The 16,543-nt window shown below is 44.2% G+C and overlaps 1 protein-coding gene across 4 annotated transcripts in view; it reads right to left on the bottom strand.

Annotated features, from left to right (window-relative positions):
• The window catches only part of pikfyve (phosphoinositide kinase, FYVE finger containing), a 158,262-nt gene that overhangs the window by 75,460 nt on the left and 66,259 nt on the right, over positions 1 to 16,543 (bottom strand). For all 4 annotated transcript variants that reach the window (XM_028808040.2, XM_028808042.2, XM_028808041.2 and 1 more), the window contains exons 21-24: positions 14,923 to 15,023; positions 11,637 to 11,708; positions 6,502 to 6,673; positions 5,625 to 5,803 (exon numbers count right to left, since the gene is read on the bottom strand). In XM_028808040.2, the coding sequence (XP_028663873.2) occupies positions 5,625 to 5,803; positions 6,502 to 6,673; positions 11,637 to 11,708; positions 14,923 to 15,023 (524 nt within the window). The remainder of the gene's footprint in view (positions 1 to 5,624; positions 5,804 to 6,501; positions 6,674 to 11,636; positions 11,709 to 14,922; positions 15,024 to 16,543) is intronic.

Here is a 16,543-nt window from a genome sequence, read left to right as displayed (position 1 = left end):
AAGTGCAGGAAAAAGACTAAGCTGTGCATCCTTTGTGATGAGGTGCTAGGAGTGGACATTCAGAAAATGGAGTGGTGCTCCGATTAGCCTACAGGCAGCTAAATGTCACCTTTGGGATCAGTAGAACATGACATTCTTCAACTACTGGGGACCACTGCCTCCTCTGGCAGCCCCGGGTCAAAGACAGGACTCAGTGTTGAATGGGTTACCAGTCCATAAATCATATAATATGTCTGGAAATTTAGGAAGGGAGGAAAACCTATGAAGGAACACAGAGGACATGCAAAGTCCACACTGACAAAAACCGGGCGAGGAATTCAAACCCGGGATGCTGGATCCGCGAGGAAAGATTAGGATGGCATCATGGGGCAGAGGTCAGCATTACTGTTTCATGAGTCCAGCATCCTGGGTTTGAATCTGTGTAGAGCTTGTTGCTGTCTCTGTGCTTTTGTTGAGACTTCTCCCTGTTAATCGTCTTGCTCTAACATGTCCATATATGTACTCATAACATTATAGGGGATTCCAAAGTGGCCCAGTGATTTCTGCCTTGTGGCCATCGCTGCCAGGTCAGGCTCCAGCCTTCCACACCCTGACATTTTGTGGTATATTTGCTGGTGGGTGCTGCTGCACTGCACAATGTAGAAGATGTGTGAAGTATGATGTCGTGTTGCCAGTGATGGCACATATAAAGGTCAGCGTCGGGGACTTCCTGGTCATCCACGTTTACACATAGGAGTCAACAAGAAAACAAAGATGACTGCGTTTTTCTAGATTTTCTGGTTCCTGTAATTCTGCGTGTGTCTTTCTGACTTAGCATGCGGTTGTTTGATCTTTTGGTGATTCACCTGGACTGTTCTGACAATGTTTCATCCCATGATCCTCTTTATTAAGACCTCGTCTGCCTTTCCTAGGATGTGGCAGAACAGACGGGAGCACGCCATGATCACCTCGCACTGCTCATCATGAAGCGGAGCTGCAGTGTCGTTCTTAGTCACGGGGGGATTTACATTTACATTTACTAGGAGGCTCCGCCCCCTGCTGGCTTTGCTCGCCAGGCACCTTGCGGGCGCCATGCACTAGCCACTTCACGGCTCTGCCACTCGCGTATGGGGAAGCGGATGTACAATTTAAACAGATTGTTATTTTCATGGGAATTGTTACATGTGCATAATAGAGCTAACTATTTTACATTACAGCGAGTACTTAACCACAGTAAAAAATAATAAAACGGAATAAATTGATAGAAAATTATGTTTCATGTTGCGTTAGAGGTTGTGTTATACGTTTTCGTTCTGTTTGGCTTTGAAATTAACGCACAAATACTTTATAAACTTAACACTTTTACTGTAAAACTTTATTTGGAATGAACTTTTCGTCAATATTGCATTGAATTTTGATTCCGTGATTGGACTTTCATCGTGACAACGCAACATATAACTGCCCGTGATTGAATTTCGTTTCTTTCTCTCTAATAAATAAACCGACTTTTTTGAATGTTTGTCCCTGTGATTTGTTAATTGTTATAGCAAAAGCTATTCTAACGGGAAACTGTAAACGTTTTAATACGAATGGCGTATCAAGATCTCCTTTGGTGTCTCATGTGAGATAGACTCCATTACCTTCCTTGTCGCCTGTTAAAATTTTACATGTCAGAATTGTTCAACCAATTTTGAATAAAACTAATCTTGTCCTATTGCATAGCCCATCACTCATAGATAAATTACACAATTACATTACGATACGTCCTTCTTTCTACAGTAATTTATGAGGTGGAAGACCAAATGGTGTTAACGGTTGTAGATATTCTTCATGATATTGTAAATTGATGTTTTCATCTTCCGCACCATCACCACCAACTGTTTCAGTGTAGTCTGTTGATACGCATTTAACCAATTGGACGTGTAACCGATTGACAATTTCCGCATTAATTCGTTTGACTTCCTCGTTTTTCTGTGTACTCATTTCTTCTGTTGATAACCCATCGGGATGAAATTCTTCAATAAGATCCATATTACCAAACGAGAATGGTAAACTGGAAGGCATGGACGCAGGTACACGGCGATGGGACCATGAGACATACTGCACAGGCACCTACAGTGCGGGTCTCATAAACCGCAAGCGAGGTCTTATCCACCGCGAGCGAAGGAGTCACGGCCCAAAAACGAAAGAGCTCAACTAACGTAAATGAGAAATGAAGCAACAACGCGCCCATAGCTAACGACTAACGACACAACCACACAAAAAAGAGGATTCTGCGCTGCACCCCCGAGTCAAACGGAAGAGGCTACGGAGGCCCCACAGGTCCACAAAGATAGTACGGAAGGCGCGGGAAAGTACGAAAGGTGCAGGCGCCTACAACGCGCTTCTGAATAGGACATGAAGCAACAACGCGCCCATAGCTAGTGACTAAGGACACATCCACACAGAAAAGAGGATTCTGCACTGCACCCCAGAGTCACACGTAAGACACTACAGCGTCCGCAAAGGTCCACAAAGATAGTACAGAAGGCGCGAGAAAGTACGAAAGGCCCAGGCACCCACAATGTGCTTCTGAACTAAACGTCCACACTACACAGCATTGTCCGGGTAATGAGAATAAACGATCTCTCCGTATTAAACGTACGCCATCCTCACACGTCCAAACCATAAAGCATATGTGAATCACATTACAGCGATTCATTATTAACGGTACAACCACAGAAAACGCTCCGTATTAACAGTAAGTGCAATTATCCATATTACTAACGGTAGACAACGGATAACTAATGGAGTCACGGTCACGGCTCCAAAACGATCCAGCTCAACTAACGGAGCTACAAAAGTGAGCCCGCATGGATAAAAACAATAGACGTGGGCGCCTACAACGCGCGTCTGAAACCGCGGAAGCAAAACTGTCTCAGCTCCAAAACCAAACAGCTCCGCATGAACAAATACAATGTACATAGACGCCTACAACGCGCGTCAGAAATTGCGGAAGCAAAGCAGGGACGGGTTCAGAACGAAAGACCACAACAGACGGAGATACAAACACGAGCCCGCCTGGATATAATCAATGAACGCAGGCGCCTACAACGTGCGTCTGAAATGCCGCAAGCAAAGCAGGCACATATCGCATACATTCATCAATGTATTTCGGGTTACCCAACACCGGGGGTAGGCGAGCGAAGCGAGCAGGGGGCAGAGCCCCCTTGTTTGGACATAATACGTCTTCTTTTATTGGGAACTTAAAGTGAGGGAAACGTTAAAATTTATAAGAGCTGAGAGCGCAGAAACTGAGTCAGACAAAAGCATTCACACCAATGAGAGGTGAGAGGACCGCGGGTGTGGGCCGTTGAACAAATCTCTTGGTGATAGTCTCATCTCATCTCGAGATTTTCTTTTATAATAGAGAGACATTTATTTGGCTGATGTCTTTATCCAAGGCGACTTACAGCATTTATGATGCAGTTTGTTTTCTTTTGGTATTCCACTTGGAACCCAGGCAGGTGAAGTGACTTGCTGAGGGTCACACAGTGGTGTCAATAGTGGGATTTGAACCCACAACCTCAGGGTTTGAAGTCCAAAAACCTTAACTGATACGCCACACTGCCTACAGTCCCAGGGCCTCAGGTGATTACAGTGCTTGTCTACCAGTACATCTGTGTGTGTCGTCCTGGGTGTTGTTTGGCCATGGCGAGTTTTCAATTGTTTGGGACGATGACACAATGTGGGGGACACAAGTATAAAAAGGTTTTGTCATTTCTACATGGTGCGACCAAAATATATGCAACTCCTCTTAAATGAAAGTCTGCAGTGTGCACTTTAATCGCAATGTCTGAATTTTTTGCTTTTTTGTAATATTAAACTTGGGGGGGGGGGGGGGTGCAAGGAAAAATGTGTCTTAGTCCCAAACATTATGGCAGGCACTGTATATTAAAACATTAGAACAATCGAGATACGAACAGGCCATTCGGCCCAACAAAGCTCGCCAGTCCTCTCCACTTATTTCTTCCAAAATAACATCAAGTCGAGTTTTCAAAGTCTCTAAAGTCTTACTGTCCACCACACGACTTGGTCGCTTATTCCAAGTGTCTGTCGTTCTTTGTGTAAAGAAAAACTTCCTAATGTTTGTGCAAAATTTCCCCTTCACAAGTTTCCAACCTGAGCCGTAAGGCGAAGCTGCCAATTTACCAGTTGATCTATGTTCCTACCCTCACCTATGGTCATGAGCTGTGCGAGATCGCGAATACAAGCGGCTGAAATGAGTTTCCTCCGCAGGGTGTCTGGGCTTTCCCTTAAAGATAGGGTGAGAAGCTCAGTCATCCGGGAGGGGCTCAGAGTAGAGCCGCTGCTCCTCCGCATCGAGAGGAGTCAGATGAGGTGGCTTGGGCATCTGATCAGGATGCCTCCTGGACGCCTCCCTGGTGAGGTGTTCTGGGCACGTCCAACCGGGAGGAGGCCCCGGGGAAGACCCAGGACACGCTGGAGGGACTATGTCTCTCGACTGGCCTGGGAACGCCTTGGGATTCTCCCGGAAGAGCTAGAAGAAGTGGCCGGGGAGAGGGAAGTCTGGGCATCTCTGCTCAAGCTGCTGCCCCCGCGACCCGACCTCGGATAAGCAGAAGAAAATGGATGGATGGATGGACAAGTTTCCAACTGTGTCCCCGTGTTCCTGATGAACTCACTTTAAAGTCACCGTCTCGATCCACTGGACTAATTCCCTTCATCATTTTAAACACTTCAGTCCGGTCTCCTCTTAATCTTCTATTGTTTAAACTGTAAAGGCTCAGCTGTAGCCCTGAATCATCCTAGTTGCTCTTCTCTGGACCTTCTCTTGTGCTGTTATGTCCTTTTTGTAGCCTGGAGACCCAAACTGCACCCAGGACTCCAGATGACGCCTCACCAGTGTGTTATAAAGCTTGAGCAGAACCTCCTGTGACTTGTACTCCACACGTCAAGGCGCTATATAACCCGACAGTCTGTTAGCCTTCTTAATGTCTTCTGAACACTGTCTGGAAGTCGATAGCTTAGAGTCCACTTTGACTCCTAAATCCTTCTCATAAGGTGGACTCTCGATTTTCTGACTGCCCATTGTGTATGCAAACCTAACATTTTTACTTCCTATGTGTAATTCTTTACATTTCCTGACATTAAATTTCATCTGCCCAAACCTGTCTGCTGTCCAAGTCCTTCTGTGATGATATAACGGATTCCAAATTATCTGCTTATCCACCTATGTTGGTATCATCTGTAAACTTAACCAGCTTGTTTCTTATATTCCTATCTAAATCATTTCTTTATATTAGAAATATCAGCGGCCCCAGCACTGCCCCCTGCTGGTCACCACTCTTAACATCAGCCAACATCTGATGAGGTTCCTCACACCGTCACCCTCTGCTTCCTGTGTCTGAGCCAATTCTGCACCCATCTAAAAACATCACCCTGAACTGCCACTTCTTTTAGTTGATGCCCACCCTCTCATGTGGCACCTTATCAAATTATTACCTTATCATTTGCACAGTTGTACATGTGCATTACATGGCCTGATTAAATAAAAAATAAGAACAACATTCAAAGCAATTAGATTACAAAATACAACAAAAGCTCCTTCAAATGCAGGCTCCTTCAAGGACCTTTGCCCTCACCTGAAAGACGCCACCATCTGGTTATAAGAGAAGTACTGGTGATAATCATTGTGAATGGAGTGGCCGCACGGCTCTGCATTGGCTCTGCGGGTGTACTGATAGCCATAGAAGCGCAGCTCCAGGTACTTCGCGAAGGACATGGACCAGGACTCATTAGAGAGAGGAACCACTGGGGTAACCTGCAAAGTGAAATGTTTCATTTTAGCTGGCTGATCAATAGGGGGTCAAAATATTAAAATTCACAACACAGACAGACTGTAGTCACATTTCATAGAAGTGCCAGCCAATGTACCCAGCATTGCCCAGGTATTTTTGTAAAATGGGTTAAGGAAAGAAAGCAAAGGATTACGTGTTTTTTAAATGGTGACCCTGTTGTTACTGGTGGCTGTCCCATCGGTCATCCATATGGACTCTCCGTCAATGTGAGTCGAGGACTTGTTCTTTGCGAGTCCGACTGGATTCCAGGTTTGTGCTAACTCCTTGCTGGGTTGTAACCATGAATGCTGTCATGTTTGACTCATCCTCTTAGTTCAAGGTGGACAGTTTGCAGTGCTTTTACTTGCTTGACAGATGCTTTTATCCAAAGCAACTTACAAAACATATGTGCAAAACATTCAACTTAAAATCTTTTATCGAGCACATCTGTCTTGTTTAAAATTGTCCAAAAATGTTTCCAGGGCGAGAGACAACCTGCGAACATTGCAGTCGAGTTCCAGCCTCACTGGGCCAGGTGTTTTGGGCGGCGTGTACCAAATTAACATCATCATTCTGGACAGATATTTTTAAATGCCTATCAGACCGCCTTGGTGTCACAATCTCTCCTAACCCAACAAACAACTGTGTTTGGTGGGCTCAAAGGAACATAAGTTAACTTTACCTGTTTGCACATCTTGCACCAAGAATAGGTGAGAATGGTGTGTTGGTACCCTGGAACAGGAGAGTCCAGCTCCTTCAGTACAATCTGCACACAACCACTGCCATGAACGAAGCGGCGAATGTGATGCACCATTGGGGTCTCACAGAACATACTGGGGCACTGATATGAAGGCCTGCAAAATCACAAAGATAAAAAAAAATCAACATCCTGACATTACGGGAGTTCATGTACTCAGATGATCTTGAGATGGTAGGGAAAAAGCAAAGCTCAACTGAAAAGCTGATGTAATACGGAGAACTGCTCATAGGGCAGGCAGGAAAGACTAAGCTGGGTCAGCTGGGCAGCAGCACTAATCAGTATGACCCCCATGGGATGCCATCTGACCCCCAAGCATTTATTTCCTCCATCTTCTCTACTTATTTTTCAGTGGCTAGTTTTAGAAATTCTTGCCCCTTTCTCTTTGCCTTTAGAACCGAATGTATATTTTCAGTAGTGGTTTTTGAGGGGGCCGAATCCAAATTGGGCATTTATTTGTTAACAAGTGCAGGAAAAAGACTAAGCTGTGCATCCTTTGTGATGAGGTGCTAGGAGTGGACATTCAGAAAATGGAGTGGTGCTCCGATTAGCCTACAGGCAGTTAAATGTCACCTTTGGGATCAGTAGAACATGACATTCTTCAACTACTGGGGACCATTGCCTCCTCTGGCAGCCCCGGGTCAAAGGCAGGACTCAGCGTTGAATGGGTTGCCAGTCCACAAATCACATACAGTGATCCCTCGCTATATCACGCTTCGACTTTCGCGGCTTCAGTCTATCGCGATTTTTTCTCGTACACGCTTACGTCACTACGCATGCGCTTTCTGAGAACTTTTATCTGAGCCCCACGATGGCTCCTAAACGTGCTGCTTTTTCTAAGCCTTCTGACAATGAAACTAAGCGCCGGAGGAAGATGCTTACCATCCAGGAGAAGGTGAAACTCTTGGATATGATCAAAGATGGCAATACCCTACAAAAGCCTCCTCACGCATATGAAAAGACAGCGCCAGCAACTGCCTATCAAGATGTTCTTCAGCCGCGCACCCAGACACCCACTGCCTACTCCTAGTACTCCTTCAGCGGAAGAAGACAACGACGCTGAAGATACTGCACCACCTGAAGACTCTCCTACTGAGGTCGTGCCTTCATAGGTTAGTGGTTGTGTGTAAGAACTGTGAGTGTGTAATTAAATGTACAGTACAATAATAATAATATGATATTTGTAACGTCTAATATGTCTTATTGTCTCTTATTTTGTCTAATATATTGGGTAATACGAGTGTAATGGTGACTAAAGGGTGTTATTTCATGTCTAGAGGGCTCTAATAATGTTAAAAAACGTATTTAGAAGGTCGTAAACAGGTTTTCTATACTCTAACTGCGAAAATATTCAATTTATAAATAAAAGAATCCTACTTCGCGAAAATTTATTTATTGCGGTAGAGTCTGGAACGGATTAACCGTGATAAACGAGGGCTCACTGTACTATGTCTGGAAATTTAGGAAGGAAGGAAAACCTATGAAGGAACACAGAGAACATGCAAAGTCCACACTGACAAAAACCGGGCGAGGAATTCAAACCCGGGATGCTGGATCCGCGAGGAAAGATTGGGATGGCATCATGGGGCAGAGGTCAGCATTACTGTTTCGTGAGTCCAGCATCCTGGGTTTGAATCCCACGTCTGGTGGCTGTCTGTGTAGAGTTTGTTGCTCTCTCTGTGCTTTTGTGGCACTGCTCCCTGTTAATCGTCTTGCTCTAACATGTCCATATATGTACTCATAACATTATAGGGGATTCCAAAGTGGCCCAGTGATTTCTGCCTTGTGGCCATTGCTGCCACATCAGGCTCCGGCCTTCCACAACCCTGAATCGGACTGAGCAAAGAGAGGAGAATAATCAGAGAGATGAACACTAAGGGGCAGAAGGGGAGAGGAAGGCAAGTGAGAAAAGACTCGATAGTTTGAGGAAGGGTGCGCTGAGGTAGCTTATTATTGTTGTAGACATCACACAGTAACAAATTATGAACATTAATAAGGCTGCTGAACAGTCGTTCACACTAACAACTGTCTGATGTATCTAATGGATGATGTTGTCTGTTGTTAGTATTATACATGACTTGTGAGAGCCATGCAAGCAAGACTCTCATTATATGGTGAACATACGACAATAAACGTGAAGTATAATTCTGTGATGGACTGATTTATAGCATAAAAGTTGATAAATATTTTGTATGTCTTCATTTGCAAACTAGCTAAAGCAAAGGTAATATTAGATAGTGTTTCAGGAGGCACGTTTTATGTCATTGAGGAGAAGAGCGGCACTTTGATGTCTACCTGACTAACCCTCCTGGTCTTTAGGTGGTGAGGAGGATGGAGCATCAGACCAGTTTGGTAAAGGAGGCCGTGTTTGGACAGCAGGAAGTCCATGAACCGACTAAACAAAGCAAGGCGGGGCTGAGTCGTACCTGAATTCTATTGGTCTAAAGCAGTGGTGCCCAACTCCAGTCCTGGAGGGCCGCAGTGGCTGCAGGTTTTCATTCTAACCCTTTTCCTAATTAGTGATCTGTTTTTGCTGCTAATTAACTTCTTTTGAATTAATTTTACTTGACTTGACTTTTGAGAAATGTTTCCCTGAATTTCTTCATCGTTCCTCTGAATTGCTTCATTTCTTTCCTTAAATGGCACCCAAACAAAAGTGAAATGTGAAGTGAGCGAGCCAACAGAAGAGCAATTAAGTCAAGGCCTCAAACTCCAACCAGTTCCTTAATGAGGGGCCGAGTCTTGTGTTTAATTAAACTCGTTCTTTAATTCCATGGCTTGTTGCCGCTCATTGTGCAATAGCAGACATTTCCGAAATTGTGGATTTTCTCTTTTCTAAGAGCAGATCAGCATTCCTGAGACCTTCAACTTTCTTTATTTTCAGATATTGTATGATGGTCACAGTTTGCTGGTCCTGTTTTGGCTCATTTTGTATCTCATTATTGTTTGGCTGCTAATTAAGGAAAAAAAACAATTGAGGGGTCTGAGTCTTCAAGAGAAAGTCAATTAAAATGAATTCAAAAGAAGTTAATTAGCAGCAAAAGCAGGTCACTAATTAAGAAAAGGGTTAGAATGAAAACCTGCAGCCACTGCGGCCCAGCAGGACTGGAGTTGGGCACCCCTGGTCTAAAGTATGGCTGTTTATGATTGGTTTTGAATCCGAGGCCATTCTGTACCACAACACCCCATTGGTTTGTGTTTTGTGGTTTAGAATGATATAAAGCTGGTCATCTTGCCTTTACCCATCTCTCTCTCTCACCATCTGGCAATGAAGAATGATGAAGACAACTTTAATTCGGCAGCCATTTTGAAACAGGCCTGTTCCAATACTCCATTCAAAGGCCATGTGGTAGCAAAGCAAACTAGAATGAGGATAAGCTGAGAGACGCCGATGGGCGCAAGATGCACTGCTACTTAGGCTGTAAGGCATGGGTGTCGAACTCCGGTCCTGGAGGACCGCAGTGGCTGCAGGTTTTCATTCTAACCATCTTCTTCATTAGCGACCTGTTTTTGCTGCTAATTATCTTCTTTTTCTTTAGTTTTAATTAACGTGACTCAGGCCCCTTAGTTGTTTCTTATTCCTTAATTAGCAGCCAAACAACAATGAGAAACAAAATGAGTCGCCACATAAACGGCTGACCTGTGGCCATCACACAATATCTGAAAATGAAGAAAGGTGAGGGTCTCGGTCATGTTGGTCTGCTCAGATCACCAAAACATCTTGACTGCGTTCTTAGAAAAAATAGAAAATCAACCATTTTGGAAAAGTCTGCTGTGGCAGAATGAGAGCAGCAACAAGCCGTGGAATTAAATAACAGGCTTAACTAACAGCAAGAATCTGCTTCTTATTAAGAGATTGGTTGGAGTTTGAAGCCCCAGTTCAGCTGGTCATCTGTCGGCTCGTTTCACGTCTCATTTCTGTTTGGCTGTCGTTGAATGAAGAAAGGAATCAACTCAGAGGACTGAATCCTTAAAAACAGGGGGCTATGAAAATGAATGGAAAAGAAGTTAATTAGCAGTGAAAACTGATCACTGATTAGGAAAAGGGCGAGAATGAAAATCTGTGGCCCTCCAGGACCGGAGTTTGACACCCCTGCTATAAGGGTTCGGTTTGCCAATATTCACATTGTATTCTGCTTCCATATTTTTGGACATTTTTATCATTGCTAGATAATTAAATGTGTCCCTTCACTCCCACCTGTTTCTGCCTGATGTTACGGATGCAGAAGGGAAACGGGGAGGAAGTGCTAAAGTCTATGGGATTTTAGATATTTTATTAAGGTCTACAAAATAAAGAGTATAAAAGGGGAAAATAGGGTCACAATAGTTACACGATAAAAGAAATTCTACATTATAATCATAAATGCCTGGCTACGCTGAGTTACGTTTATATCCTAAGCGTAGGAAGCCAGCTGGATTCAAGGATATCAAACTCATTTAGATTTCTGTTCTAGATGAAACATTGCACCATAAACATTTTCATACAAGTTCTCAATCATAGAATATCTCCCTGTGATGAGATCTTTCTCTCTCGGGTGACTAATTTTAATTGTCTTTATAGGAGACTCCATCTGCTGCCAGCTAGAATCTCTGATGATTATGATGCGTGGGAAGAAGGGCACTGAGCCGCTGACGTTTAACATGGGGATGTAAATGAGTGGCTGTTACACTTTCAAGACTTCCAACTCCCCACACTGGTGTGCTAATATTGGGCTCATAAGCTTTTCTGTAGAAATAGTTAAGCGATACTTAAGTGAGCCACAAAGTCCGTTCTAATAAGATGTCGTCTTTAACTAACATTACCAGGCTTTTTTTATTTAAGCAGGTCAAAGTGATTTTCTGATTCTTTGAAGTGTACCATACTGTATCAAACCATTTTCTACTATTCAGTAATTAGGGAAAAGAGTGAAACCATCAAGGAGTTGGTATTGAGTTCCATTAGGACCAGGATGTGAAATGATTCCATAGATTTGGTAAAGAGCAATCATTACATGAGCTGCCATGGACTAGCAAGCTTGTTGGAAATGAAACAAACAAGGCGAATATTTTTAATGTTTTACCTGAAACAGTAACGTTCCAAAAATATTCCCAAGGTAAGATCGTTTTTCCCATAAAATTCCATTGTAACAATCCTAAGAAAGAAAGAGACAATCAGCTTTGTGTTACATCAATCAGTTATATATTAAGGTGGTGATATCTTGAATTAACTGAGAGCGCCTGGGAATCCCCCCAGGAGGAGCTGTGACAAGTTGCTAAGGACGGGGTGACCCCATTAAATTCAGGACGCCACATGTCACGCATGCAGGTCCGTGGAGCACTCTCTAGACTCATCAGAGGCACACCTCGGGTCGAGAGGGGGCGCCGGTGCTAAACTTCTCCTTTTTTGTTCCCTCCGCAGCACAGAGAAGACACCCAATGAGGGCACCCGACTCCGCCCCTTCCAGTCCCCCATCCTTTAAAGCCCACAGCTGCGAGAAGGAGGCGGTGACTTTTGAACCAAACGCACCACAGGACGGCGCTCCCGTCCAAACTTAATTAAGCCTGACGCTTTATTGATTTCAACAGTCTTCTCGTATCGGGGCATATAACAGCCCAATTTTGTTATTTTCACCTGTGTATGGCATTGAAACTAAATGGAGGATAACCACGTTGGCGTCCCAACATTTTTCCATGGTACCTTACAGGTTCTTACTCGACCACACATGATATTAAAAGTGGTACAATTTACACCCGTGTCACTCAAAGAATTCTACAGGATCAACATTACTGATACCTTTGAGACTTTTAAAGACTTTGGAGAGGCCATAGCAGCTGTCCTTGGAAGATTCAACTTCCGCAGCTTATAAGAGAAGGATATTACCTTTGGTCCGTATAACATGTGCCGCTATGCTTTTTATGTAGCAAGATAACTTGACCAGCACCCAATACTGTAGAAGTGGCCTCTCTAGTAATATAAAAGACACCCCTTCAGTCTCAGCTTTTAAATCCATGCTGAAGACTTTAGCCTGGCATACCCTGACTAGAGCTGCTAATTAGCTGTGCATCCTGCATTTCTGTTTGTAAGGCATTGGTGCAGAAATATAAGTACAATATTTATAAACCCATGTTAGGAACTTCATGAAATGGGTTTCCATGGCTAAGCAGCTGCACACAAGACTAAGATCGGTAGGCGCAATGCCAAGCGTCAACTGGAGTGGTGTAAAGCATGCTGCCATTGGACTCTCTAGCACAGGAAATGTGTTCTCTGGAGTGATGAGTGGCGCTTCACTATCTCACTGTCTGATGGACGCCAGGAGGACACTACAGTCCAGCCTGCATAGTGCCTACTGAAGTTTTGTGGAGGAGGATTAATAGGTGGACACAGTTGGGGCGTCTAGCTACTGCTGACACACAGGCACAGGGGTTAATCAGGTGTGTTAACGCCTCTTCTTCTCCTAGTCTCCTCCCTCCTCCGACTCCAGGCCACGCCCTCTGATGACCTCTTTCCTTCCAGAAGCCCCGCCTCTTCCCTCTCCACAGAAATAAAAGCCAACAGCCTTTCTCTGCATTCAGTCCAGTTTTGCTCTCAGTCTCTTAAGACTACTCAGCGGAGTATCACGCAGTTCGTTTTTTTCCTTATGAATCTCACAATATACAGGGAGGATCCCCCCCAAACTTTTTCTTTGTGTTCTGTCTCTCTTTACACTGGGTGTGGATAGGCCCGCTGGTTCCAGGATACAAATACATTTTAGACAATGGTGCACCTCCTACCCCTTGACAACAGCCTGGGAAGGCCAATGCTTTGTCCCACTGTGCACAGAGTCAGGTCCATAAAGACATGGAAGAAGACAAGTGGCCTGCACAGAGCCCTGACCTCCACCCTATTCAACACCTTTGGGATGAGCTGGGATGGGGATTGTGAGCCACGTCTTCTTGACTAGCATCAACACCTGACCTCACAAGTGCTCCTTGGGCTGAATAGGCACAAATCCCCACAAACACACACCCTCCAAAGTCTTGTGAAAATCTTCCCAAAAGAGTAGAGGCAGTTATAGGCACAAAGTCAATGGGACAACTCCATAATAATACCCATGGGTTTGGAATGGGACGTCCAATAAGCTCACGTGGGGGTCCACAAACATTTGGCCATATTATGTACTTAAGACAGATATATGCAGGGCTATTCAAAATGAACAAACAGATTTCAAAAATTTACGTCAAACAAACTGTATAAGACAGAAAGACATTCCACACATCACTGGACAGAGGAAAGTTCAAAGTTTAAAAGCCCGCCTAAAAGTACCAGTGAATGCCACCGTGCATGGTTTGTCATTTATAGTAAAATACACCGTGAGAGAAATCATTTTGCACACTGCAATTTGCAAAGTGGGAGTCTGTTGTTCAAGTGCAACGTGAACTATGCCGACGGTTCAACAAACAGCCGCCTCATCATAAGCAAATTTACGAGTGGCATAAAAAATTCGTAGAAGAAGGTTGCATATGCAAACGTAAAAACACTGTACGCATGTCAGATGAAAATGTGGAGCGTATCTGAGGTGTGTTTGAACGGAGCCAATAGGAAATCCAAATCATGGGCAAGCACTGAACTTGGAATTCCTCAAACAACGGTATGGCGTGTTCTTAGACAGCGTCTGCATATGGAGCCTTACAAGTTGGGGGTACGTGAAAGAAAGAGTGTTTGCTCCACCTATACCCGCTAATCGAATTGAGAAAGCTTTGAGTTTGGTGACTGGGGACCAGTGGACTCGTGTGTGGCAAGAAATGGTAGATAGATAGATAGATAGATAGATAGATAGATAGATAGATAGATAGATAGATAGATAGATAGATAGATAGATAGATAGATAGATAGATAGATAGATAGATAGATAGATAGATAGATAGATAGATAGATAGATAGATAGATAGATAGATAGATAGATAGATAGATAGATAGATAGATAGATAGATAGATAGATAGATAGATAGATAGATAGATAGATAGATAGATAGATAGATAGATAGATAGATAGAGATTATTAATGCTAAGGGGAAATTCACATACTCCAGCAGCAGCAGAAATGGTCCATCGTTGTGATGTTTGTCACCCTACACGTGGTGCTCATGTTGAGGGCATTCAACCTCAAGGACCACAGGACCAAACTTTGAACTTTCCTCTCTCCAGCGATGTGCGGAATGTGTTTCTGTCTTATACAGTTTGTTTGAAATACATTTTTGAAATCTGCCCTTTCACTTTGAATAGCCCGGTACAACAGTCACGTAGTGCTTTGTTTGTCCCGGGAGAAGGTTAGCTTTTACAGACGCTCAAGTAATTTGTCTTTTCGAGGAGAACAAAGTGATACCTACCAAGGGCTGACACACGGATTGGGAGCGTTGTTAGAGAGTGACGAAAAACTACTGAAAAGAACGCAGAGCCGCTGGTGGTTCACAGGATTTAAGCAGTCGACCTGGAAAAGCAAGAAACAAATACAAGAAACCTCGGGTCACTCGAGCAGTGCAGACAAATGAAAACATCAGCAAAGTCGAGAAGAAAAAGACCAGCGACGGCCAACCACAGGAACATCTGTAAGATTAGAAAGGTAGATATTGGCAGATTTTTGTATCCCTATGTGTTTAGTGTGTTTATAAGGGAAAAAAAAACGTCATTTTAACGGATGTACAAAAATATTACGAAATGCTCCATAATTATAAAGGTAATTAATGACTTTAATGACAAATAACTAATAAGTCCAAGTCACATCTAATTAGCAGTAATGCTGAAGGGTGACTTGTGCTCATCGTGTGTTTTTCACTGAGCTCATTCATGTTCACCTGGTGGTTCAGGCACTGCTCATGTACCCTTACAGTGCCCACCATAACGTTGGGAACAAAGACACATCTCCCTTTACCTAACCAGGGGGGTGATGTCTATGAATGGCAGACTTCAAGCAGTCATTACATGCCAGGGTTACGCAACAAAGTCCTAAACATGTCAGTCAGTCAGTCAATTGTCCAACCCACTATATCCTAACCCAGCCAGCACAGGGCGCAAGGCCTGGGCAAGGTGCCAGCTCACCGCAGGGCACCCACACACACACACACACACCAAGCACATGCTAGGCACAATTTAGGATCACCAATGCACATAACCTGCATGTCTTTGGACTGTAGGAGGAAACCCACGCAGACACGGGGAAAACATGCAAACTCCACACAGGGAGGATCCGGGAAGCACTACCCACTGCGCCACCGTGCCGCCCTTTTGTTAATATGCTTTCCTAAATAGATCCCATTAAGATTTCTTCCATTAACTGTAAAAGGTTAGGGTCAGGGCTAACATCCAGTACTAGGCCCCTTCTGCCCTAAATCAGCTCAAATATCCATCCATCCACCATCCAACCCACTATATCCTAACTACAGGGTCACGGGGGTCTGCTGGAGCCAATCCCAGCCAACACAGGGTGCAAGGCAGGAACTAATCCCAGGCAGGGTGCCAGCCCACCACAGGCCACACACCCACACCCACACACCAAGGACAATTTAGGATCGCCAATCCATCTGACCTGCATGTCTTTGGACTGTGGGAGGAAACCCACACAGACACGGGGAGAACATGCAGACTCCCCACAGGGAGGACCCGGGAAGCGAACCCCAGGTCTACTTACTGTGAGGAAGCAGCACTAACACTGCGCCACTGTGCTGCCCGCTAAACATGTCAATGGCTTTAACAGAGCTGCCATTGCTGTGTGCCAAACATCAGGGTGACGACTGTGTAGAAAAAGTGCTGTGTGAACGAAATGTGTGCAAATCCCCTATAAATGAAAGTCTGCAGTGCCCACTTTCATCACAACTCTGAATTGTTTGATTTATAATTTTAAACTGGGGGAGCAGAAGGGGAAACGAAAGACAAAAATGTGTCTCCATCCCAAACTTTATGGAAGGCACTGTACAGTAGATCTCTTGACATTTTGTACTTCAATGTGAATCC

This window comes from Erpetoichthys calabaricus, chromosome 8, assembly GCF_900747795.2.
Source record: "Erpetoichthys calabaricus chromosome 8, fErpCal1.3, whole genome shotgun sequence".
Lineage (NCBI taxonomy): Eukaryota > Metazoa > Chordata > Cladistia > Polypteriformes > Polypteridae > Erpetoichthys > Erpetoichthys calabaricus.
Note: the sequence above shows the minus strand (reverse complement) of the source record. Positions and strands in the feature narration are given on the sequence as shown.